The 27,450-nt window shown below is 42.2% G+C and overlaps 1 protein-coding gene across 1 annotated transcript; it reads left to right on the plus strand.

The window, feature by feature from the left end:
• The first annotated feature begins 1,707 nt into the window (after positions 1–1,707).
• ttl (tubulin tyrosine ligase) lies at positions 1,708–27,227 on the plus strand. The gene is made up of 7 exons (XM_072247084.1): positions 1,708–2,588; positions 6,379–6,457; positions 8,724–8,956; positions 14,019–14,154; positions 17,205–17,474; positions 20,209–20,352; positions 25,345–27,227. The coding sequence occupies exons 1-7, from the start codon at positions 2,432–2,434 to the stop codon at positions 25,463–25,465; spliced, it is 1,140 nt and encodes a 379-aa protein (XP_072103185.1). The 5' UTR covers positions 1,708–2,431; the 3' UTR covers positions 25,466–27,227.
• Positions 27,228–27,450: the final 223 nt, after the last annotated feature.

Below are 27,450 nucleotides of genomic sequence, written 5' to 3' on the forward strand. Positions count from 1 at the left end.
TTATAAATTACTATAAATTGCACATTTAGATGGAGACATAACGTAAAGATCTTTACTCCTCATGTATGTGAAGGATGTAAGTAATAAAGTCAATTGAAATAAAGTGGAATGCCCGCACAACTGTAACTATACTAAAGACTGTATAGAATTACTGATAATTGTCACTGTGTCCCATTACTAAGTCAGTAAGTTGTTGAAATACTCAAAATGATCTACAAGCAATATACAATGATTCTGAAATTTAAAAAGTATATATATTTTGGGAATATTCAGAATGTTTGTAGAAGCAAGGATAATACTTCAGGTTGATGACTTTTAATGAGCGCAAAGAAGTTCATCACATTGATGAATGGCCATGGACTTGAGATGGCTATCTCCTACTAGACCAGGGGTTCCCAACCTTTTTTATACCATGGACACCTACCATTAACCAAAGGATCCATGGACTCCAGTTTGGGAACCCCCGCATTGGGCCCTGGAGGCACAAAAGACTGCAATTGCCCAAATCAGTCCAGGTGAAGGCTCTGAAACGTCGACTGTCCAGTTCTCTCCACCGATGCTATCTGACCTGCTAAGTTCCTCCCGCACCTTTGCTCTGCTGTGTATTACCAGAATTCTGGTACAGGTATTTTAATTAACATTTCAATTGTCTAAATGAGTTATAGTCAATTAAAATTTTCCAACTCTCCCCTTTAAAGCTTACATTAGAGAAAAAGAGGAAAATGGAGAAGTGAAGACAAATTTACTTTGTCTCATTTGTGTATTTCTTGCTTATTCATCTGCCTTGTGTAAGTAAACTCTGGGTTGGCCAAAAGCCTGAAATCCTGATTTGGTAGTTCGAAAAGAATTTAATGAGAATGGCAAAAACATATTAATTCTATGGTTACAGCATTGAGCTTCTGGAAGTCATTCATTCCAAAGCTGCAACCTACTAAGTAATAATATTTCCACCTTTTTTGGGGGCTGCTAGGTAGTGCCCAGAAGAATGATCGAGTCTTCAATCCCAAATCATGACCTCTCACAATCTTTTTTCCCCCCTTGTTTCACGTACTTCATTCACCATGCCCACTTTTTAAACCAATACTTTTCGATAACTGTCCTTCGGTTCTCAACCTTATTGCCAGGAGGAACGATTTCATTTTCTTTACTGACTCTTTATGATTTTGAGCAAATATCCTTCGGCCTTCTTGCAGTAAAGCAAATCCTGTACATCCCAGATCGCCATAGCACGCTGCAGGCACCATAAAGCACTCGGTTCCGGACAGCAGTTACAGTACGGTCACAGCAGCCACCGCGTAGAAAACGCGCTCTCCGTTAAGGCCCTGAGTAAACGCACCTTTTTAAAAAATACTCTTCTCGCGAATGAAGAATGTAGGACATCCTTTGCAGGGTTGTCAACTTTAGCAGTGGTGCCAGAACCATTCCTGTAGCACGTTCCTTAACAAAAAAACTTGCGTTTACGCTGGAGTGGTTGGAAATCCTTTGCACGAATCATTATGAGACGATGCGAAATCTGCACATAATACAATGACAAAGTCCTAACAAAACCGTTAGCCCTCCCGTTGAGAATCCAGACCTCGTTTAATGCCGCTTTGTCGGGGGGGGGGGGGAGTAAACGCCGAGAAACTACAATTACCAAGAGCCTTGGGCGAACGCCAGTACACGCATGCGCAATGCGTCCGGCTCCTTACCCCTCCCCCCCGCTGACTCCACCCCTTTGGTTGGGATCGATGTGAAGCGTCAGCTGCAGCGATGATGAAGAAGCGGAGATCGGGCAGAGAAGGCGAAGGAGGAGCGGCAGCAAAAACTTGAGCCTTGCAGGGGTCAGGCGTCGTTCGGGTGAGGGATGGGACCAGCTGCAAAGCTGACGCGAAACCCAAGACCCTAGTCCCGAGAGCGGGCCGCTCGGCCATTGCAGACAAAGAGCAGTAAATCCGGCAAAGAGGCGACCTCCCCGGAGAGAGACGGAGGCGTCGCACTGCTCCTCCCAGTGTCCGATGTCTGCTCGGCGGCTCCGGTCTCCTTGCTCTCCTCTCCAGTAGCAAGTGGGGCGTAAGGAGTGGCTGGCCGGGGTAGTATCATCAGTGCCTGCAGTGGGGCTGCTGCTTATAGTTACCATTTTAGTAACTATTGTGGGCTGCTAATTGGTGCCTATGTTTGCTAGCTAGTAGTGGCTATCGCAGGGATGTTTATTTATACTTAGATTTACAGTTTAGTGCCTATAGCGGAGAATGCTTACTAACGCCCAGGAAGGTTGCTAGTTGGTAGCTGGTGTTGGGATGCTCCTCAGTACCCCGATGGTTTGTTAGTCGCTGCTCGGTAAGATTGCAAGGAAGTGCCTCTGGTGGGCTGATAGTTGTGGGGTGCCCATTGTGAGACTGGCAGTATCAGGTGGGTGCCAGCTGGTGCTAGCTCTATTCCCGTTTTTATTATGTACACGTTTGTGCTGCGGGATCGGAACAGCTCAATCTACGCAGAAGTTGGCAAGGTGCTGATCTCCACGGGACAATGGCGGAGACTCAAGAGGGACAATCCCAGGTTCAACCTGATGCTGGGGGAGAGAAACAAACTGCCTTTCGGGACCTTGGGTAAGACCGGCTCATGAGGGAGAGACTGCATGAATCTTTCTGATTGTGAATTTTTTGATTGAAGATTATACTTTTTTTAAAAAGAAAGGAAGCATGCACTTTAGAAGGATTTATAATTTGTCACCCCCCCCCCCCTCAGATCAGTGCAGGGTTGCGCTGCAGATCTGGGCGTTGTCTTCTCTTGATTATCTCTTTTAATATTATGTACTACATTATCCAAAATCAGGACACTGGGGAGTGCAGTCTCCACTGCCCCAAATGTACGTGGTCAAGTGTACTCAGCTTCATAATTAACATTCCCCATCCTCTTTCCAAAATTGTTAATAAATCCAATAAATGTAACTAGTATGGAGAGATGGGGAGGGAAGAATTGGTTTTATTATTAATATTGAAATAACTTTAAAGTGATAGTGGACATTTTATTATTTTTTAAACCTTGACTCTGCCATTCACTGCACTAAGATGAGCAAAGATACCTCCAGTGCTTTTCATGACGTAGGTTTTCCGAACAAACTTGATTTCAACCGGTGCTTTTCTGGGAAGTATTTAGTTAGTTTCATTCTTTTAATATCTGTTTATACTGAGGTGTTCAATCTTGTATATATTTTTAACTCTTTTGTCCTCTTCATTCCGCCCATTCCCTCCCAAGTGTCACAACTTCACCTGAAGGTTTTGATGCCTCATTGGGCCTGCTGAAGCAATGACTTGCATTGGCTTCTCCATTTGGCACTTACACATGTATGAGCTTTGCACCAGCAGGTCTGTGCATCCCCTCTTCCTTCACAAATATTGGGTGTGTTCAGACCTTGAAATAGGGCTGCATTATGTAGGCTCAGGTCACTTGAAGCATCGTCACTACCTGTATCGTGCTACAAGCCAAGTCTGTTGTTGTGTTCCATATCCAGGTTTGCAGAGAGCCACAGGGTATAGCTACAGGGGCTTTTAACTTACGAGTGTTATGTTTCCACAGTTGGTATTAATGAGGCTGAGTGGGGTAAAAGGTGGATCTGGAAAAGTTGATGCACCCCTCTTGACATCGGAAAGGGTAGGGTTGCTTATCATTTGAGGCACTATATCTCCTCAAGCAGACAGTATTTGCAACGTGAAATCACTTAACCCCTGGAGATGCCCAGTGTAAAAGCTGGGAGGTAAAGAAATCCAGGGTGGGAGGAGGTTCCACATATTGCTCAGTGACCTCTTCCAGGTGCTTTCCGCCAGCCCACTGTTTGTGAATTGATTAGGAGGTGTTACAATCCAGGCATTGCAGTGTGACAAGACGCTGGATCAGGTCTGCCCTGCGGATTTGCACGAACAAGTCACGTCACTACACCCTTGTCCGTCTTGTAGTTGACGATGCCTCCAAGCCTGGTGATGGGTAGGGGACAGTGCTGGAAAAATCTGGTGTTACCTAGCAGGTGGGGCAGAGTGGTGCACTCTGCAGAAATGCCAGGACCTTGCTTTTTGATCTTGCAAGTACCCTTACAGCAAATCTTAATGCGGGGTTGGGTGGGGGGTGGTGGGTTAGAAGAACAGGGATGAAAATATCCAGATTAGTAATAAAACGAATAGAAAGGTGAGCTTATATTAAGTATGCACATTAAGTCATCTTACTGAGGGACCAATTAAATGTCTCAAGCAGTTTAAGATAGTGATTTTATTTTAAGCAAAAGAAAGCAAAATATTATCCTGAGGTCGAAACCAGAATTCTCTATTTTTCCCCCCCTCCTTGTAAATCCATCCAGGACAAAACATTAGTTGTCTTACTGGTTAGTTAAAGGTTCTCTTGGTTAGCACATCTATTCATAGTAATAAATAGGTTTTGTGATGGATGGAATAAATAGCTCGAGTTGACTTGCCTGGATTTCCTGTTCTGAAAAACTCTGTAAATCCCATCGTATCTCCCTATGCAGTTATATAGTTACATTGTGCATCAAATCCGAATGTCCGTAATTATGTAGCCATCAGGCTTGTTTAAAATTTAATAGGAACTGCTTCTAACTACTAAATTTAAGAAAAAAAAGTTCAGTTTCCTCCATTCTAAATACTGGATGAAGCACGTTAAATTGAGGCCCCATTAATCTTTACAGGTGGATTTAAACCATCCAATAGCATTGTTTTAAAGAAGAGTAGATTTTTTTCCCCCTCGGGGCATGATAAATAGCAAACGTATTCATGCTGTTTCTGTGTCAGACAATGACCAACTTCACAGGAGGTGATTGAACTGCTAAAACCGCTGACAGTGTCTTCCTAACTTACGAGCTTTGCCACAGAGAAGCACAAGGTAACTTGGAGAAAGGTGATGCCATCATGTGCAAGTTCGCCTCCAAGTTGTTTACCGTACTGACTTGAAAATGTATTGTTATTGCTGGCACTGGGTTAGAACTCTGAACTCCCTACTGGACTGCACTGTCAACTGTTCCTTCACATTGGCTGTAGTGGGTGAAGGAAGCAATGACCTTCTCAAGGGTCATTAAGAGCAGGCATCAATACCGGCTTTGATGATGGTGCCCAAATATAGTTTCTGAAAGAAAAAGTTCTCTCCTGGCCAGTATTTATCTCTTAATTGATGACAAAGCAGAGGTGAACACAGACACTGGAAATGTTCAGCAGGACAGGCAGCATCTATGTGGAAAGATGGGAAAGCAGAATTACTGCGTCAGATTGATGAGTAATCAATACAATTTACATTATCGTTTGTGGGATCCAATGTGTGGATTGGCTGCCTGCCTCCTTTCCTCTGTCATAACAGTGACAAAGAAAATACTGTTTGAGGACCGTGAAGTGTTTTGGATTATCCTGAGGTCAAGGAGAGCACTACTGCAGTACATTTCAGTGATTTCTATTTTCCGTACCGACAGGGAATTATCATTGGAAAATGAATATTGAAGGGTGTGTTTTCTTTGCAGTGGTTTTGATTTTGGTTTCTAGTAGACAGCAAGCCTTACAGCCACCCACCATATTTCACAATTCTGTATCCTTTATGGGACCTGGACTGAAATTAAACCGTTGTCTGAATTCTGGAATGGGAATTGACATTTCCAGCTTGTTCCTCTCATTGCCATACACAATGGATGGTCCCCTTGAGCTGTCCACAGTTACAGATTAACTTTCTACATCTGTCAAGTCAAGTCAAATTTATTGTCATTTAAGCTAAATATATGTATACTGTCAAATAAGATAACATTTCTCTGGACCAGGGTGTAAAGCACTGTAGTACACACAACATGCAATAAAAAAGTAAGAATAAAATTTACTAATGAATTATGCATAAATAAACAAACTAAAGTGCATAAATTAAATATTGTAGGGTACAGAACAAATTAACCTGTGATACTTCAAATGCAATGATGCAGGGAGATGGTTTCCCATCTTGACCATGCTTGCCTTTATGCATCAGCATCTCCTACCTGATGGTAGAAAGTCAAAGAGGGTGCTAGGTATAGTGGGATCCTGAATAATACCAAAGGCCTTGTGTACACAGTGCTCCTGATAAATGTCCCTGATGGATGGTGGTAAAGACCCTTTTGATCCTCTCAGCTGTTCCCACAGTCCTTTGTAGGGACTTGCGGTCCGATCCTTGGCTGCTCCCGTACCAGATGGAGATGCAGCTTGTCAGGTTGCTCTCAACGGTGTTCCTGTAACATTCAGTTAAGGTGTGGGTGGGTGGGGGTGTGTGTGTGTGAGTGTGCTCAATCTCCTCAGGAAGTGGAAGCAATACTCTGCGGCCTTGTTTTGCACAATGCTGTTCATCAGTGAATGATCTAATAATAGATTTTCTGGTTATTTACAGGTCATGAACCAGGACTCGCACAGCTTGTGAACTACTATCGAGGAGCTGACAAGCTCTGCCGCAAGGCATCATTAGTCAAGTAAGTAAAACATTCTCTCATTGCCTGTTATGGCAGAATTCATTTCAGTCACAGGATTTTCATTCTGCAAGTTGAGGCTGTTGATGAAAACTCAATGAAAAATTATTCCTGTTGACATTGTTTGTGAGAAGTATTTATGGTCATATTGGCTGCAGTGTTTCCTAATTACAGTACCATCTACACTGCAAGAACTTCTTCATTGTCTGCAGAGCTCTAAGGTTGTGAAAGGCACTACAGAAATGGAGATGAGTTTGCCCTTCCCCTTTAGTTCTTGCATCACCTTCATTGTGTTGTGTTACATACGAGCTCAAAGTTAAGCAAGTTGCTGGTGGTAATGAAAATTAAAACTGTCACTTCTGTTTGTTATATTTCTTAATGCTACTTTAGAGAGGTTTGCCATGAATTGGAAGGTTTTCATATTTTTTCCAAAGCTCTGTTACTGATGCTCTGGTATAGTGTAGGTGCAGGACAATAGTTCAGTGTATGTTCTTTAAACATAAACTGGTGTTGTGTGTTTCATAGTGAGTAAAGCTCAATGATACCCCTCTGCAGAGGGATTAATTGGATCTTAAATTTGCCACCTTTTTAAAGGATGCAAGTGCATGTCCTTAATGTTATGGGTTGAAAGGAATGCTTGTCTTTGACTTCATGTTCAGTAGGTTTTAGTTTTGCTAATTACTTGTTTTTCTTGGGAGGAGTCTGATTTTTTTCCCTCCATCTCCCCACACACTCCTGGATTCATGTAGATCTGTCAGACAAGAATGGCAGATTGCCTTTCCTGAAGGACTTAAGAGAACAAGATGGTAGTCTAATAGGGGTTTTCAGTTGAATTTTGTTAGATTCCAGATTAATTTAACTTTTTGTGCAGGATTTGAATTTGTCTGTCCTGGTCACTTAACCACATCTCTGCAGTGCTGATCTGGTAAAGTGACCTCACTTTGTTATTGCACCCTACTGTGAATATCGATGCATCTGTCTGAGGAAATGTATGAAAGCCTGCGGTAACCTGGTTGTAACTGATGTTTCCTAAACTGTGTGCGTGCAATTTTGTGCAGTGTGTTATTCCTGTAGTAATTTAGGTTGTTCTGGTGTTCTGTCCTTTTCCTTTGATTCCCTCCCATCCCATCTGTGCCAGCCACACTTGCCACCTCGCTATTGCTAAGTGGACGGACCAGTACAGAGCAGTGCAATCAGGAAAGAACACGATTTGATTTCTGGCTTCTGCTAAATCAGCTGGAGCGGCACGGTAGCGTAGTGTTTAGCACAACGCTTTACAGTACAGGTGACCTGGATTTAATTTCTGCTGCGTTCTCCCCGTGGGTTTCCTCCGGGTTCTCCAGTTTCCTCCCGTAGTCCAAAGACTTACTGGATGGTAGGTCAATTGGTCATTGTAAATTGTCCCGTGATTGGGCTAGGGTTAAATTGGGGATTGCTGGGTGTCACGGCTCAATGGGCCAGAAGGGCATACTCCAAGCTGCACCTCAATAAATAAACAAACAAACATTAGAAATTCCCCGGTTGTCATGTTTGATTGGGTGAATACCAACTCCAAATTGTCAACAACCATAAGCAACATAACTTGTGCAGTTCTTGGGGAAATGCTTGACTTATTCAGTTAAGTTTTACTCAACTTGAATATTATTCCAGTTATAATAAAAGCATTTTACAATCTAATGCACTTTGCAACCACCATGCCGAGGAAGCAGCGAGACCAGCTTTTGATTAAATGACGTATTTAATTAAATGGTACTGGTCAAGTCTAGGACATGTTGGTTAACACTGTAAACCTATCTTCTCTGTCATTTTAAAAAAGATTAGTCCTACTACCTTTGTGAGAGGTACCACATAAACAACTGCAACTCAAGTAAAAAGTCAATACTGTCAAGCTGGTAGAAAAATGTCAAAAAGAAAGTTAGTATTGTAAAACTTGTGAGGAAGAGACTAATTTACTTGGGTGATTGTCTTGATATGAGAGCGATGAATGTCGAGACTAGAGTGCAACGGGAAATGAGTTTTCAGGAATTAGATTACTATTGTCACGCGTACTGAAATAGTGGACGGCTTTTTGTTAGACGGATCATTCCGTACATTGAGGTATGGTGTTAATATTGCAGGGAAGGTGTAGGGCCACGGCAAAGTAGATTGGGTGATCAAAAGTTCACCGTTTAGCCAAGGGATTGTGAAACTTTCTCTTTCACAAGTGAAGATTGTACTCTGTTTCATAACTTCTCACGGAATTGCTGTGCTTTTTTTTAAAAAAAAACAGGCTCATCAAGTCAATTCCAGAACTGATAGAATCATGCACCTGGTTTCCTGAATCCTATGTCATCTATCCCATGGGGCTGCAAACCACAGCAAGCCCCACGCAGAATGGGATAAAAGCACAAAGAAATAACGTGAGGACAGATGATCGGGAAGCATTCCAAGCATCTCACCAGAAGAGGCAAGCGAATGGAGAAAGGAATGTGTGGATAGCCAAATCTTCTGCTGGAGCCAAAGGTAACGTTGAAGGAGAAAGGAGGTTTTGCTTTATCTCTGTTAGATTATTGTGTGATGATTTTTGTGGTCTGGATTGCTAGAACTAAATCATTGAGAAGAACACAGTACAGAGGATTTTTACTTTCTTCAGACGTGCAGTGAGATGTGTGAACACGAAAGTACATTTAAGTTAGTAGATTTCACCTTGATGGATTTAGGCTATCTGGATCTGCTGATGAGGTGGGTCTGACGTAATGTGAAAAGTGTTTTGTTCTTCCGTTAAATCTGAGGGCTGGAGAAATTCAGCAGCTGGAAAAACATGGGAGCATCCAAATCAGCATATGAGTGCTGCTCCCAGCACTCAGGTGGAACAGCAGCCTGGTTTTTTTGTTTAATCAAGCAAATCTGCAGTGAATTTGGAGCATGGTTAATCCTCCTTCTCTTCCCCACATCCCAATTTACATCACAGCATTCCCAAAACTGCCAGTTCCTTCCAGTTACCCAAACCTCCTTTATTAACAATCCAACCTGGGATGTTTCCTGCTAGCTACAGACTCTGGCTTCTTAGGTCTGACTTCACACTGCTGGGAGCTTCCCAATTTTTGGGAAGGGGATAAAGACCTGTAAAGTCATGTTTAAAATATATAGTACGTAGTATTGGCGAGGATGCCTGCCATCCTTGGCATTCCATTTTCTGCCTTTTGCTGTCCAGGAGAAGATACAGGAGCTCGGAAGCCTAGACCTTTAGCCTTAAGAACAGCTTCTTCCCACTGCTGTCAGACTTCTAAACCAATTTAGTTCGGTTCAGTCACCTCTTTTACATCCCTTCCCGATGGTGTAGCCACATTCCTGTACTCTTCATTCTACCTCTCTGGATTGTTACATTATCACAACCGAGAGAAGGTCTGCAGATGCTGGAAATCCAAAGCCACACACGCACACACAAAATGGTGGAGGAACTCAGCAGGTCAGGCAGCATCTATGAAAATGGATAAACAGTCAGCATTTCGGACCGAGACCCTTCTTCAGGACTGGAAAGGATTTGGGTTCATTCATTACCAAGGCATTAGAAAGAATCAGTTACAAGTTAATAGTGATGGATTTTTAACACACTATCCAGTAGCTGGTTCGTGCAGTGTGATGGACATCTCGTTAGCCGTAGGATCAGCTGACGTTGCAAGGCCTTTCGCTCTGTAGGCTACAGGCTACTTGAACCATATTCTGCTTTGGACGGTCTCCATTCCCTTCCTAGTGGAAACAAAATCTTTGAACTTAATGAGCCGCAACTTGATAGAATTAATCAGGGAAGACATGTAGGTCGCTGGTGTAGAACTGAAAAATCGCTCTGAAAGGGGGAGAGGTTTATTCTGGCTCTAAGATGCTGTAGCTATCGAGTTTAACATCACTAGTCGATATTAAAAGTAGTCTGATTTTTAAAAACCTAAAGGGCAAGAATTCAGGTAAATATCCTGATTCCAGATCATAATTTGTACTTCTCATATTTCATTAAAACCTAGGAGGCCAGTTAACCCACTGGATCTTTGCTAGCTCTCTGAGCAAGCCCATCATCCCCATTTTTTGCCAGTAATTTCAATGTAACCTTCTCCCTCTCCCACCCCAGTTCTCCAATTCGTCTGCCACTCACCGGTACTCGGATTAGTTAGTCATTGTAAATTACTCATCAACCAGTATGTTTTTGGAATGTGGGAGGAGGCCAGAGTGTAGTGCAGTGGGTGAGGGGGGAGGGTGGCAAGGAGTTTACAAGGAGAACGTGCAAACTCCCACCACCGTTAGAAGCCAGGGTCAAACCCAGCTCCCTGAAAATGAGAGGCTGTGACGGTATCTGCTGTGGTACTGTGCCCCCTCCCTGCTCAACTTTCTAATATGCTTTGTCTACTCAGCACCCAGACTTTCAGCTGATCTGTCTGATCACAACTTGTCTCCTTGAAAATTCTTAAAGTCTAGCGCTTGCCCATTGTTTGTACAGTTGGACCGACTCTGAACTATAAATGGTCTTGGGACCTTTTTTCCAGCAATGTTCTATAAAAATCTCTCCACTTACCCTAGGGATCACTTTCTACCTGACTCCCTTGTCCACTCATCCTTCCCCACTGAGTTCACTGAAGGCATGACAAGAGCTACACCTGGCCCTACACCTCCTTCCTCACCACCATTCAGGGTCCCGAACAGTCCTCGCAGGTGAGGTGACGCTTGTCCAGCAAGTTTGCCAGGGTCATCTGCTGTGTCCAGCACTCCCAGTGCAGCCTCCTATACGTCAGTGAGACCTGACGTGGATTGGGGAACTGCTTCGTCAAACATGTTTGCTCCGTCTGTCACAAAAGGTCAGATTTCCCTGTAGCCATCTATTTCAATTTGACTTCTCGTTCCCATTCTGACATGTTGGTGCATAGCCTATACTGGCACAATGAGGCCACATTCAGGTTGGAGGAGCAATACCTCATATTCTGTCTGGGTAACCTCCAACCTGATGGCATGAACATCAATTTCTCTTCTTCTATTTCCATTTTTTGGTTTTCCTCTTACCCCTTCTCCTCACCTACGCAGCACCTTCCTCTGGCACTCCCGTCCTTTTTTTTTCCCCCTCTTCTCTCTCCTAGCAGGTTCCTCTTTCAGCCCTTTACCTCTTCCACCTATCGCCTCCCTATTACTACTTTTCCCCCCACTTCCCACCCACCTACTTTCCCCCTCACCTGCTGTCACCTATCACTTGCCAGTTTATGCTCCTTCCCCTCTCACCACCTTCTTATTCTGGTTTCTATCCCCTTCCTTTCCAGTCCTGTTGAAGGATCTCAGCCCAAAACGTTGTCTGTTTATTCCCTTCCATAGATGCTACCTGACCTGCTGAGATCATCCAGCATTTTGCCTGCTTTCGTCTTACAAAGATGAATGTCAGGTTGTAGCAGGCTTGCAGTGGTCCTTGAAAGCGATGTTGCAAAGAAATTTTGCTCTGTATTGATCATGACTACCTGTAGTTTTGGAAAGTGAGCAGTGTGGAACTATCTCAACATGAGTCAGAGTGGAGTACTACAGCAGGGAAACAGATCCTTGGGTCCAACTGGTTTTTTCCTAGTCCTTGTTGCTCATGTTTGGCCCATGAACCTCCAAACCCTTTCCCTCCAGCTACCTTGTTAGGGAATATTCTGGAGCCTCGTGAATAGAGCATATATTAATTCAAGCAAGAACTAGTCTTCAGTTCTTACTGTAAATTGCAAGCAGTAATTTGAAGTTAAGCTGGCCCACAGACTAAGAGATTGCACATGCATCAGCCAAACGTTAAGACAATGGGTTTAATTGCCCTGTATCAACTATGGATTTAAGGAATTTGCATCATTGTAACAGTGAAGCCTTGTAAATAAATTCAGGGAAGGTATTTGAACGTTCAGAGGCCCCCTACTGTAGATATGCAGTTCAAAGGAAGCATCGTCAACCCAAAGTATTGAACTAGGTGATGTTATTGTAACAATTGAAACTGTATTGAATCACTTATTGATCTTAAGGGTCTAAAGATGTGATCTATCTTTTGGTTTGTGAGCCTCTACGGAGAGTGTCTCCAAGAGAATGCCTGCTTGTTGAATGAACTAAGACTTTTATATCACCAGGTTCAGTGTCTCTCCAGTGACTTCAATCTTAGTCAGAACATACTTATTCAAATGCCTCTTCAATTGTACTCACTCAACCACCTTTCTGGCAGCTCGTTCCAGATACTCACTGCCATCTGTGTTAAGAAGCTGTCTCTCAGGTGTTTTTTTAAAATATCTCCTCTCTTACCCAGCTTCTGAGTCATCTAGTTTTGGACTTTCCAGCTCTGGGGAAAAGATTATACTGTCCACCCTAACCATTCCCTTATGATTTGATAAACTTCTGTGAGGTCAGCTCTCATTCTCCTATTTTCACTGGAATAAAGGTCCAGGATGGACTAGGCTTTCTAGTCCAGGCAAGATGCTTTTAGCTACCTCTGAAGCGTCACAGACTACTTTGGATTTAATCCTATATTCAAGGTTCAATTGCATATTTATAATCTATAATCCAGATGAAAAACATAGTCCATCATTGAACACTGCATTGACGGAAATGCTGTCAATGCTGAGATTTTAATTTGCACGTGTGTCTCTGTGTGTACTTTGTCTACTGTAATCATTGGTTATAGGGTTTTGCAGCATGGAAGCAAGCCCTTCAGCACAATTTGTCCAGCCAATCAAATTGCCTTACTGAGTTAGTCCCATCTGCCTGTGCTTGGCCCATTTCCCTCAAAACCATTCTATGCTTGTATCTGTAAATGCTGCAATTGTACTTGTCTCTTATTTTGAAGGCCAAACTCTTGCTTGGTATTAAATATTCTGAGAACACTCTGATTATAATCCAAGGTACAAAAGCCTCAGCACTTGCACCACCAGGTTCAAGGAGAGTTACTACCCTTCAACCATCTGGCTCTTGAATAAAATGGAATAACTACACTCACTTGTCTGTCTGTATCTTGTTTTACGGCGGTTGGCATCCAGCTTAATGGTGCATTACTGCCACCCTCTGCTCCGGAATGTGCACTAGACATACATTCTAAATCCCTTCACCCAATCGCGCGCGCGCACGCACACACACCTACACTTCACCCTCCCATCTTTGACCATCCTAGTATCCTATTCCTGTTTATTCGTCATATCCTATATAAAAAAAAAACCCCTGTACCCCGTCTACACTCACTTGCCCCATCATCGAAATGTTCATACAACCAATTATCTCACATTAAGGACTCCTTATCTCGTTACCTCATGCTCTTGTTAGTTATTGCTATTTATTTATACTTGCATTTGCACAGTTTGTCATCTGCACTCTGGTTGATCTTTCATTGCTCCTGTTATAGTTACTATTCTGTAGGTTTACTGAATATGCCCACATGAAAATGAATCTCAGGGTTGTATATGCACATGTACTTTGATAATAAAGTTTACTATGAACTTTTGATCTTTGAAATAGATTCTTCCTTGTCCTGATCAGAACAAGAAATGTTTTGTTTCTACATGTCATATGTTTCCATTGGAACTGATATATTAAAATCTTTCTTCAGGTGCCGGAATTTTGATTTCTTCTGATGCCAATGAATTATTGGACTATATAGATAATCAAGGTCAAGTTCATGTGATTCAAAAATACCTCGAGAGACCATTACTGCTAGAACCAGGTCACCGCAAATTTGATATAAGGTCAGCTTCTGAAATTACCTTCTCTAGATGACTTTGCTTCCCATTACTCTGATCATGCACAGTAGCAGGTGATAAACTGTTTTCTGCTTGTCTAACTTTTATGAGTAAGCCTCCTCCAACCCTAGTATGATTTATCTGTTTCCTGTATATCTGTGGGAAGCTTTATTGCTCTCCAGTCTCTCGGGGCCTCTCAAAATCCTCCCATTTATTGTGTATGTTCTTGAATGATGTTTGCATAAACATCTCTGTCAAATTGACCAGACTGTATACATCATCCCAAAGTCAAAAGCTTGTGTCCTCCCTGTCATCCACACTGTAATTTTTCTTATTTGCAAACTTTCTACCCTTGTCTCAGTCGTTAATATATAGAATAAAACTCTGTTAGTCCACATGCTCAGGACTTTGGTGGCATACTGCCAGATTTTTCATGCTGTTGGATACTCTTCCAATTAATCCCACAACACAATTTTAATTTACTTTTTTGTGGCTGTCGCACAGTAGTACAGTACAACGATTTTCCAGTGTGCCTGATAAAATTTCAGAGTATGGGAATTGGGGTCCTGGTGAGTTCAATGGGAGTGCAGGGAGGGGGCTTTGTTGTCGCTGATTAACTGGACACAAGCACTCATTTCTCAACTATATTTTACTTGTGCTTGAGGGGAACAGCATGGCCCCTGAAACCACACTGTTCTGAAGTCAGAACAGAAAAAAGCCGTTTTAACTAGCAGTTACGCATGTTGAACATTTGGTAAACTGCATGTTTAAAATGCTTACTGGTAAGATCAATTGCCATTCACAATAGAGGTGTAAGTGTCAATAGAAACTATTAAGTTGACAATCAATAATACTTCGAAGTTAGTAAAGCAATATTCCCTTAGAGGCATGGAGAGACCAGTGAGCTATAAAACCTCCCACAAAAGTACAGGGAACTTCCAAATTGTACCAGGCCTGTGTGTTTCCCATCCTTTCGTGTATCGTATCCAGAAAGCATAAACTGCTATGCAAGGAGAAGCTATGCCCTTCAAAGATCTTCCTTGTCAGGGCCATCTGCAATCTACCCTTGCCTGAACATTGTGTTAACATTGCCTTGCTACAGCTTCCACTGCCCCAGTGAGTTTAAAGTTAGTGTGGTAAACCAGGGCTCTGATGAATGTATAAGGAGTGCCGCAAGTAGGGAGTCTGGGAATTGAGACCCCGGAAAGTTTAAAGGGAGCCTGGGAATAGGGTCCCTGGGGTGAGTTAGGAACTGAGGAACTGGAGCTACAGTGAGCGTTTGAATTGGTACCCAGTGATGAGCCATCAGGAACTTTAAATAATTGGATAGAGATTATCAGAGTATGGTTTTGGTTTCTCTATTTTAACCCTATAGCTAAGACTTGACTGCAGTGCCCAGATGAACAATGAATCTTATTGAGGGTTTCTACTCTAATTTCTGTGTATTGACTATGGAAAACTGTACATCTGCTGAGCTTGGGGTCATCTCGTATCAAGCCTAGTTTCCTATAAATTCTAACCAGGCTTAACCGTGGATATTGGCTATCAGGGGGCTGTAGGTGCCTGTAAAACTCCACTCAGGTGAATGCAGTTGTCCTCCAACAATCAAAACTCAGTGGTAGTTCAGAGGATTTGAGCATCAAGTCTAAGCTTGTGCTTTAGAGGAGTAACTAAATGAAATGCCCCACTGGCAGTTCAGCACCTTTTACTCCTTCCCTCTCATGTCATCAAAGTTGCACTGCGTGCTCACAAAGTCTGTGCTATCATTTTGCACTAATCCTATTCCCCTCATGTTCCCATCTATATCCTCCAGATTCTGCCGCTCACCTGCTCTCTAGGGGCAATCAAAGGTGGCCTATTAATCTTCCAAGTCGCTTTTTTTTGGATGTGGGAGGAAACGGAAACCACGTGTCTGTGCAAGTTCGGCAGAGACAGCACCAGAGCTCAGGATTGAGCCTGGCTGACTGGAGCTGTGGACCACTGTGCTGTCCCAGATATCTTAATGTAAGACTGGCATGATCACAGAGCAACTGACTAGGAGAATATTAATTCGTCAGTCTATACCATCAGGAAGCAGAGCGGCCCAATGCTTAGTGGTGTTTGCTTAGAGTTCCATAGAGCCTGTTTCCAGTCCTGACCGCTAATGCTGTCTATGTGAAGTTTGCATGTTCTCCCTGTGATCTGTGTTGGTTTCTACTGGGTGCTCCAGTTTTTTCCCCACATCCCAAAGATCTGCTGTTATGTTAGTTGGTTGGGCCCTTCTGGCCCAAAGAGTGCACCGCGCAGCAACCCACCTATTTAATGGGCAACTCACCTGTTTATCACAAGACAATTTACAGTGGTACCTATTAACCGGTACATCTTTGGATTGTGGGAGAAGACCAGAGCACCCAGAGGAAACCCACATGTTCATGGGGAGAGCGTACAGACAGCGCTGGAATTGAACTCTGGAACACTCCAAGCTGTTGCGCTAACTGCTACAATACCATGGTGCCCTACTTGACTACTGTAAATTGTTCCAATATGTAGTCTATGGCAAAGGAATGAAATGGGAGTTGGTTGTATGTGTGGATTATAGAGAAATAAGTGGAGGGAATGGGACTAATAGGATTGCTTCATGTGAGCTGGGATGACCTGGTGGGTTGACTGGTTGCCTCCCGTATTGTAATAAATAGGGGGTCATTATTTCATGACAAGTTGTGGTGCAAAATAATGTGTAAAACTGGCAGCTGTATTACAGCTTCTGAAATCATTTAAGACTCTTTAAAGCACTTTGAAGCATTCTAGCAACATAAAAAAATTAGAATATATTTTCCTTCCTGGAGACCTGCAACGTAATAGATAAGCATTAAATATGGAAAAGTGAGTGCAGCAGTTAGGAAATTCTACTGAAAGGTCATTAATCTGAATGATTAACTCTGCATTTCTCTTCATGCGTGCTGCGGATTTACTATTTCCAGCATTTTCAGAGAACTTAGTTTATATTGCCTGCTGTTGACCTGATGTGCCATCCTTATAGTGTGTATGATCCCTTTTTCTCTTCATTGTGTTTGCAGAAGCTGGGTTCTTCTTGACCATCAATATAACATTTACCTCTACAAGGAAGGAGTATTGCGAACTTCCTCTGAACCATACAATAGCACTGATTTTCAGGATAAAACTAGTCACCTGACAAATCACTGTATTCAGAAAGAATTCTCCAAGAATTATGGGAAATACGAAGAAGGCAATGAAATGTTCTTTGAAGAATTCAATCAGTACTTAATGAATACTTACAATGTTACCTTGGAAAACAGTATTTTACCGCAAATCAAACAAATCATAAGGTGCATTTTTAACTCTTCTGATTCCAGCATGTTTGTTACATAGGGTTTTAAGGACTGTTCTTAGCTTTCTTTTAACTGAGAATCTGAGAATTTAAATGATCAGAAAACAAGGCCATAAGGAATATGAGCAGAATTAGGCCATTTAACCCATTGTGTATGCTCTACCATTCCATCACATCTGACTTATTATCTTTAAATGCCATTCTCCAGCCTTCTCCCTGTAGCGTTTAACACTTTAACTAATCAAGAACCTATCAACCTCTGCTTTACATATGTCCAGTGACTTGGCCTCCACAGCTACCTGTGGCAATGAGTTTCACAAATCCACCCATCCTCTGGCTAAAGAAATTCCTCCTCATCTCTGTTTGAAAGGGAAATTCTCCTGTTCCTAGGCTGCACCCAGACTCCTTCATTTTAGGCCCTGAGCCATCAAATGCTCATCACAAGTTAACCCTTTCATTCTTGTGAACTTTGGACCATCTCCAATGCCAGCACATCCTTCCTTAGATAATGGGCCAAAAACTGCTCACAATACTTCAAGTGTAGTCAGACCAATGCTTTATAAAACCTCAGCCTTACATCCTTGCTTTTATATTCCAGTAATCTCGAATGCTAAAATTGCATTTGCCTTCCTTACCACTGACTCATCCTGCAAGTTTACCTTTAGGGAATTGTGCATGAGGGCTCCTTAGTCCTTTTGCACCTCTGATTTCTGACTTGCTTCCTGTTTAGAAAATAATCTATGCCTTTATTCCTTCTAGCAAATTGTATGACTTTCCTTACATTATATTCAATCTGCCACTTTGCCCATTCTCCTAATCTGTACATACTACAGGTCCTTCAGCCCATGATGTTGTACCAATCTTTTAACTTGCTCAAAGATCAATCTAACCCTTCCCTTTGATGTAGCCCTCTGTTTTTTCTTTTATCCATGTGCCTATCTAATAGTCACTTAAATGTCCCTAATGTATCTGCCTCTATCACCACCCCTGGCAGTGTGGTCCATGCTCTTACCACTCACTGTGTGTTTTTAAAGAAAAAGGAGGAAACTACTCCTGACATTGTTTCGCTGCCCCATACTTTCCTCCAAACACCTTAAAATTAATCTTTTGTATTAGTTATTGCCACCCTGGGAGGGATAAAGCACTGACTGTCCACTCTATCTACGCCTTTTATCATGTTTTACACTTCTATCAAGGTTCCTTTTGTCCTCCTTTGCTCCAAAGAGGAAAATGCTACCTCACTTAACCTTCCTTCATAAGACGTGTTCTCTCATCCAGATAGAATTCTGGTAAACCTCTTCTGTATTCTCTCTAAAGCTTCTACATCCTTCCTATAATGAGGTTACTAGAACTGAACATAATATGCCAAGTGTGAACTAGCTAGTATTTTACAGAGCTGCATTATTACCTCCTGGCTCTTGAACTCAGTGCCTCAACTAGCAGAGGTTCAACACATACTATCACTCTCTGCCTTCCATAGGCAAGCCAATTCTGAATCCACACAGCCAGGTTTCCCTGTATCCCATGCCTTCTGACTCTCTGAATGAACCTACCATAGGGAACCTTATCAAACACCTTACTAAGATCCATGTACACCGCATCAAGTGCTCTACCTTCAAAGAACTTTGTCACATCTTCAAAAAAAATTTCATTCATGCTCATGAAGCATGACTTGACCCTCACAAAACCATGCTGACTACCCCTAATCAATACTATGCTTCTCCAAATCCTGTCTATAAGAATCTTCTCTAGTAATTTGCTCACCACTGAAGTAGGAATCGCTGGCCTATAATTCTTACGGTTAGCCCCTACTCGCTTTCTTGAACAAAGGAATAACATTTGCCATCCTCCAGTCTTCTGGTATTACTTCTGTGGCCAAAGGCATAGCAAAGTATTCATTAAAGACCACCCCTACCTCCTCTGATTCCAGGCACATGTTTCTTCTTCTTTCCCTGATTGGTCCTAGCCTCACTGTGGTCATCTTCCTGTTCTTCACATCCTGGTAGAAGAGCTTTTGATGTAATAAAGTTTGGCTGATATTATTTACTGTCCAGAATTCTTTTCCTTTCCCAAGTTTATTGCCTTGTCCCTTTCTTCAGGGGAGAAAGAGTGAAGGTGCAATTACATAATTTCCTTTAGAGAAACCTGCAGGTCATGTGGATCAGTCCATTCTTTTGGTTGATCAGTCCAGAGTTATTGGCAGCTTTCTCAATGATGGGCCTGGCAGAATTGTCAATTCTAGTTGGATGTGTTCCTGAAGATTTGATTATGTGACATCCCTCATCAAATCACCCAACTCCAACCACTGATCCGTCCCTCAGGCCTAATGTAACAGGGACAGTTGACTGACAAAATGGGTTAATAAACATCTGGTGAATATATCTCCCATACCTCCTATTTTCCCAATCTCCAATATTTTCATTTTTGTTCCTTCCTGATGTTTCTCCTGGGTTGCTTGGACACTGAGATGATTAGTCTTCAAAATCTGATGAATTTAGGTTAATATTTTAGGATCCAAATCCAGGTCTGGATGAGAACTTGTTGAATGTTATTCCATTATAACATTAGCAAATTAAGGATATAAACTTGTCACCTCTACCAAAACTTTTACTGTAAAGCATAAAAGAGATGGTTGGGATGGGAGAGTGGTTGTGGATTCAATTTTGTGTGCAATCCCTTAAGTTTTGTGAACTTTATGAGTACAAGATTTTCTGTCTTTATTTTATCTTTAGGAGCTGCTTAATGTGCATAGAACCTGCAATTGGCACTAAGCTTCTCCCGTACCACAGCTTTCAGCTGTTTGGATTTGATTTTATGGTTGATGAAGATCTCAAAGTCTGGCTGATTGAAGTGAATGGAGCTCCAGCCTGTGCCCAGTGAGTTACAAATCTCCTAAGGAAGGTTTCCTGCAGCAGTTTTACATGATAGTTCATTACTATGGTAGAACATAGAATAATACAGCACAGCACAGGCCCTTCGGCTCACAATGTTGTATTGATCTTTCAAACTATTCCAAGATCAATCTAACCCTTCCCTTCCACATAACCGTCCATTTTTCTTTGACCTGTGTGCCTATTTAAGAGTCTCTAAAATGCCCTGAATGTACCCATTCCTACCACCACCCTGATAGTGAGTTCCATGCACTTACATTCTATGTATATATTAAAACAAAACTACTGACATACTTTCCTCCAATCATCTTAAGATTTTGCCCCCTCATACTAGCCACTTCCACCCTGGGGTGGAAAGAGTCTCCATCATTCCAGCTTTGCTTCTTATTATTATACGCCTCCATGAAGTTGCATCTCATCCTCCCTCACTCCAAAGAGAAAAGCCCTAGCTTGCTCAACCTCTCCTCATAAGACATACTCTCTAATTCAGGCAACGTCCTGGTAAATCTCGTCTGCACCTCTCTAAAGCTTCCACATCCACATCCTTCCTTTAATGGGCCAATCAGAAATGAATGCAATACTCCATGCGGTCCAACCAGAGTTCTATAGTGTAGCATTATTACCTTGCCTTCTTGAATTCAGTATCCGACAAATGAAGGCCAACAAACCATACACCTTCTTAACCACCCTATGAACTTTTGCAGCAATTTTGAGAGACCTACGGTGGACCTCAAGATCCTGCTGTTCCTCCACACTGTGAAGAATTCTGCCATTAATCTTGAACTCTGCTTTCATGTTTGTCCTTTCAAAGTTATCACTACACACTCTATCTGCTACTTCTCAGCCCAGCTCCGCACCCTGTGAAACTGTAACCTATGTCAACCCTCTACGTTATCCGCCACACCTCCAACCTTTGTGTCATGTCCAAACTTACTAATCTTACCCTTTCACCTCCTCATCCAAGTCATTTATAAAACTCAAAAAGAGCAGGGTTCCCAGAACAGAGTCCGCAATTAAATTTATACATCAAATGCCTTCAGTCTAAAGTTTTCCTTGAAGATGTAGTTTTTAAAATGTTTTGCTCACTATTAAGAGAATCTGTGCCGCTGGGTTGCCAGTTGTATAATTTGTTTTCATTGATCTGTGGCACATTTTTTAGGTCGGCATATAGCTGAGTTTCATTCTAAATGAGCTGAGCATGAACTCAATTTGTTTGCCTTTAGGCAAAAGTGATACTCTAGTGCATCACATTTATTAAATAGGTCATTACTTACTGCCCATTATGCCACTGGTGTTTAGGGCTGCAATGAAGGTCCTCCATCTCTGGTGGTGCGCAGGGCTTCCTTCATCATGTCAGTAGCTTCTTCTCAGTTTTCACTACTGTCGGTCATGCAAGTCCTGGGTGGAGACTCAGGAATGCTGTCGCACTCAGATGTAGAAGGATTCTTCATTGCTGTTTCTGTAACAGTTTTGTTTTACCAGTCAAGGTTGTTAGCCCTGAGCGGAACCTCCAAACCAGGAGGACCGGTGGGCCACTGTTGGTCTGGTCTCTACCCTTTGACCTGTTTGGCATGGGTGACTCGACGAAGAGCCAAAGCATAAAGCCCTGACTGCAGCCAACATAGCTGTCCGGGTCATTGAAGCACGCAAGCCTCTAAACCACGCCAAGGTTGTGGTTCTCTTGGAGGTATTAAATATCTCATGGTTTGAATAGCAGCTAGGTTGTTAATCTTCTTCCGTCAGATACAGAAAAGCAACAATTTTCATGACCAGGATATTTTAAAACACCTGATAGATAGTGATCATTTTAGTAATAGTCAACTCTTTGTGCATGAACTTAACTGAAAGTACAATGATCATTCTAAAAATATTCCAGTACCAATATTGATAAATGATAGTGTACAAAGTTTTATTTCTGTGGGCAATTTTCTATTTTGGGATGAGGTGTGTTTTTTCCATCTTCAAACTACACTGTGTCTTGGCTGTCTTTATTTCCTTGTTGTCTAGGCTAGAGATACGTCTCTACCAAAGGAGGTGTAAGGTGCTCCTTCCTTGCAGGTCATCCTTGGGCAAAGTACAGCACCTGCTTTGCCCCTTGATCAGAGTCATATGAAACCATGGGAGCAGGTGGTGGACGGTTGTATGAGCAGCTGGTACATATCACAAGTCCTGGTTATGTGACAACTGATGTCGGGCAAACAATCTCTGAAGAGTATTGACAATGGCTGGGGTCATCTGTCATGTAAAGACACTGCTCAGAAGAAGGCAATGGCAAACCACTTCTGTAGAAAAATTTGCCAAGAACAGTTATGGTCACAGAAAGACCATGATCACCCACATCATACGACACGGCACATAATGATGATGAGTCTGAAGTTATGCTTTTTCTGTATGTTCAGTAGACTAATTGAGAAATGGCCCAATGCTGCACATATTGTGCAGCCAAAGTGTCGTGAACTTTTACAGTATAGTAGCCTACGGTGCTCTTGGCGCTGTGATCTCTAACCTGAGTTACGTTAGCATTTTCACAACACGGTATCCAAAATGAAGTTGCTTGAATTTAGAACATAGAGCAGTACAGCACAGGAACAGGCCCTTCAGCCTACAATGTTGTGCCAAAGCAACTAAAAAGTAAATCTTTTAAAAACCAAAAAGGTAATCCCTCCTATCTACACAATGTCCATATCCATCCATCCATCTTCCTCACATCCACGTGCCTACCTAAACATCTCTTAAAAGCCTCTAATGTATTTGCCTCTACCTCCATACCAGGCGGTGTATTCCAGGCATGCATCACTCTGAGTAAAGAAAACTGACCCCTCACATCCCCTTTGAACCTACCTCCTCTCACCTTCAATGCATGCCCTCTGGTGAGACATAACTTATTGCAGGCAGTCCTTAGATTACGACAGGGTTTCGTTCCTGTGAACTGTTTGTAAGTTTGGAAATGGACAGAAACAGCTGCAATGGGAGAGTGAGCAGATGCAGGAATAGCAGCTGCCACCTGGGCTCGCTGATTCAGTGAGTGAGTCTGCTCTGCTTGGCACAGATCAGCTCAGCTCAGCTCAGCTCAGACTTCCCAGTCCCCCATTGTTGTGGCTGTGGGGGCACACAGAAGGAAGGTGGAAATGCCCTGCTCCTACCTGGTGAAAGGTGCCTGCAGTAGCAGGCAAACCCATCCCAATAGTCTCCCAACCACACATTCACATTTACAGGGTATCTGTGCATCAGATGTTTATAACTTGGGTAGTACATGTAGCTTAGGAAAAGGGGAGGTGCAAAGGGAGCTCGGTGTCCTTGCGCATCAGTCACTGAAAGTAAGCCTGGAGGTGCTTGTTTTAACAAGTCAATGTTTATATGCTGGTCTTCATACTGAGATGATTTGAGTACAGGAACATGGATCTCTTCCTGCAATTATACTTGACCATGGTAAATTGGTCAAGGGTAGATCTGCAGAGAGCAGCTTGCAACAAGATGCCACGCTCAGGCACCATCTTGCATCCCAAGACCACACCTCGAGTATTGTGTGCAGTTTTGGTCTTGCCTGAGGAAGGATGTTATTGCTATGGAAGGCTGATTGCTGATGTGGCAGGACTGACATGAAGAGAGGTTGATTGACTCAGATTTTTATTTGCTCTGGAAGAATGAGGGGTTAATCTCATAGAAATGTAGAAAATTCTAACGGGACTGACAGGAAGGATGTTCCATATGTAGGGGAGTCCAGAGCCAAGGGCCACAGTCTGAGGATAAGGATAGTCCATGTAGGGTTAAGATGGAAAATTTATTGTTCCAGAGAATAGTGAATTTGTGGGATTCTCTGCTGTTAAAAGACAGTTGCAGCCAAATATTGAATATATTCATACACAGTTAGTGATAGGGATTACATGCTGACTGAATTGCTTTACTAGGAGCTACTTGACTGAATGGCTTCCGTCTGTACTGTAGGAATTCTGTGTTATATCTAGTTATTGCCTGTTATGCCTCATGTTCAGGGCAGCAGTGAAGGCCCTCCATCTTTGTCTGTCCTTGGCCATCTCTGTTGTGCCCCTGGTGTGGTTCAGGGTTCTCATTTCTGCCTCTACAGTAAGGCACTGAGTTGTCTTTGGTCTCTTGCGTTTCCCCTGCCCTTCAGGGGTCCAGTGAAGTACTGTCTTGATGATAGAGTTGGACTCGCTTCTCAACACATATCCAATCCATCTCCAAAGTTTCCTCATGATGATGGTGGCCATGTCGTCTTGGTAACACTGAAGGAGGTAGGGCATGGTTGGAGATCTTTCTTGACCAGAAAACACGGAGGATCTTCCGGAGGCTCATGGTGTGGAATAATGACGGTTTGGCAAGGTTGTTCTCTATCGTGCACCAGCAATCTGACCCGTACAAGAGTGTGGATAGAACTTGGCTCTGGTACAGCTTCACCTTGGTGTGGATGCTGTAATTGGTTGATCCCCAAATGTTGCTTATTGATCTGAAGACAGTTCTAGCTTTGCCTAGTCTGCACTGGATGTCGTCCTTGTTCCCACCATCCCGCTGAATGATGCTGCCCAGGTAGGTGAATCTGCTGACGCTGGGTAAGTCAATGCCATGTGCCTTGACAGGAGAATCTACATTGAAGGTCATAGTCTCAGTCTTTCTCTGGCCGACTGAGTCCAACATATCCACCAAAGTAACACAGGCACTGAGTTTCCTCTTGTATGTGCTGTTATGTATGTATGTGATAGCAATCCAAGGTCACCTGCAAGTCAAGGTCCTCTGGTTTAGAGAATAGAGTCAAGCTGTGAGACAAGTGGGGAAAAGCAACAAAAACACAGTTTAGTTACATGAAGTAGGAAATCTAATGGCACATTTGTAATCTTTCCTGTACAACTGTTCCATATATATATAGCGAATATGGAAATCAGTTCAGTTATGGAGGTTTGGCTAGAACCATTTCACTCTCTGAGCTGTATCTTTGAAATGTTTTGTGCTTGCTTTTTTCAGGAAGCTCTACGCTGAACTTTGTCAAGGAATAGTGGACGTAGCCATTTCCTGTGTCTTTCCATTGAGCGATTCATCACAGAAGCCAAGTCAACAGTCTGTCTTCATCAAATTGGGAAGTTAACAGAATCTGTCATAATCTATTAATTTCATAGACCAATGATATATGTAACAGTATCACCTGAGCATTTTAAATCATGTAGAGAGATTCCACCCATAAACAACAATAATCTGGTGCAGATATGATGGAACAACATTTAGGGAATTATGGAAATTTTAGCTAAGGTTGATCACTTGTATGAACCAACATCTTGTGTGTGCAGCTTCGAGACTCTTGTTGGAAAATTACAATCAAGCCCTGATAGGAGTTCCTATGCCTGATATATTGTTTTTAAACACCATGGAAATATTACAAGCATTTGCTCTGTTTATTATACACGATTACCAGGCATTGCACGGTAGCTATCTTGACGTAATCTGCTTATGGATTATATGATTACTCTTATGGACCTTGAGAGGTTTTATTGAAGTACTCGATAGTACTTCAGCTTGAATGCTGCAATATTGGCGAGTGAAGTGGAGGCATCTTTTATAATGTCCATATTCTACCAAGATCATTCATAATGTGATGCATAGAGATGGATGTCACTGTGATCACGCATGGCCGAAACTAACTCCTTAATGCACATCTCACTCTGTGTATACAGTAGTACTGTTTCAGCAGTTGTAAATGCCTTGGAACCCACGGAGGAAATCATGCACTACTATCATTCAAATTATCTACACTGTGGTGCTTACTGAAATGCACCTGAAACGAAAGCAAGGGGCTCTGCTTGTATTGTTTTTATTTTGCAAATACTTGATCCTCTGAGAGGAGTTGGGATAGGGTGGGAGTGGAATTTTAAGCAAGTTTTATGAAGGGAAAGGAATGAAAATCCTTTTCTGCTTTTTCTCTGTGTCCAAGTGTTGCTGTTTGTGTTCAGAACTCTGCCAAATGGAGTGTACTAAACAAGTTCCAATTCATTCTGCTTGCACCCTACAGAAGCATTTACAAAGCTGATGAAGCTTAATACGAGATAAATTGGTAGCATGCATGAAATGCATTTGTCATAATTTGCAGGTTTTAATGATCATAACAAGAATGGCCTCTGAAAGTAATTGGTCTTTTTAGTAAGATTCTTATGACCTATTATTTTCTGTTTATGGCTTTCTGTTTTGTTTTCTTGCCAAATTGAACGCCTGTGTGTCCAGATCATCACTATAATTTTATTATGTCATGCCAAATGCTCGAGTGTGTTTATAAGTCAGTTATTATTTTACTTCATTATTTATGCATCCACTTCCTGTCTGGGAGTAAAATTCTGTCCAGTACTGAAGATGGAGGCACATTCCTGTCTAAAGTGTTAACCTTCAGCAGGGAATGAGCTGATTATCACTCCATTGTTATTATGGAGTGCCATTCAAATTGAGTTTACCCCTGGAATATTCCCTATGGAGTATATAATATACATTGTATACTGTGGACAGGTTCTTGTAACAACATGTTACAATTAGTGCATGTTCTTGGTATGGTATCTAACTTCAGAACACAATCATGAGGAATAAACAGAATAGCCGACACTTCCTTGCATCTGTGAATCTCTTGAGTGATTACTCGTAAAGTAATATTTTGAGAGCCAAGTGTCAATGGGTTGGTGTACTAAAACTTTAATGTGGGTTTAAACACAGCAAGCTTGCACAGAAATTTCAGTAGACAAATAAGCAACACAACCAAATGAGGCTTCTATTCATCAGGTTGTGAACAAAGATACCAGGGATTAAATTGTACCCTGTGCTTAACCTGTTTTCCAATGGCTGTTTTTTTTTTTCAAACCTTCTGACTGCTTTTAGGTTCAGCATTTACAGTTATTAAAAAATAATCTTGCAAAGCAAAACTCAATTTTTGAGTATTACCAACCAATATTGCAAGTACCTTTGCAAATCAGATTGAAGCTTGGTGTAGTGAAGAAATGAAAACTAGGGGAGTACCTGTTCATGTCTCTGATCTACTGTGTTACCTTTGCCAAATGTGGCAGCAGCAGGAATATTATCAGGCTGGGGAGGAGAAAT

This window comes from Mobula birostris, chromosome 2, assembly GCF_030028105.1.
Source record: "Mobula birostris isolate sMobBir1 chromosome 2, sMobBir1.hap1, whole genome shotgun sequence".
NCBI classification, from domain to species: Eukaryota; Metazoa; Chordata; class Chondrichthyes; order Myliobatiformes; family Myliobatidae; genus Mobula; species Mobula birostris.

What these genes read in the sequence shown, in the direction of transcription:
- ttl (XM_072247084.1), top strand. Translation starts at nt 2,432, where the DNA reads ATGTACACGTTTGTGCTGCGGGATCGGAACAGCTCAATCTACGCAGAA. An exon ending in CACCGCAAATTTGATATAAG is followed by an intron (nt 14,155 to 17,204) that starts GTCAGCTTCTGA and finishes TTGTGTTTGCAG; the next exon opens with AAGCTGGGTTCTTCTTGACC. An exon ending in CAAATCAAACAAATCATAAG is followed by an intron (nt 17,475 to 20,208) that starts GTGCATTTTTAA and finishes TTTTATCTTTAG; the next exon opens with GAGCTGCTTAATGTGCATAG.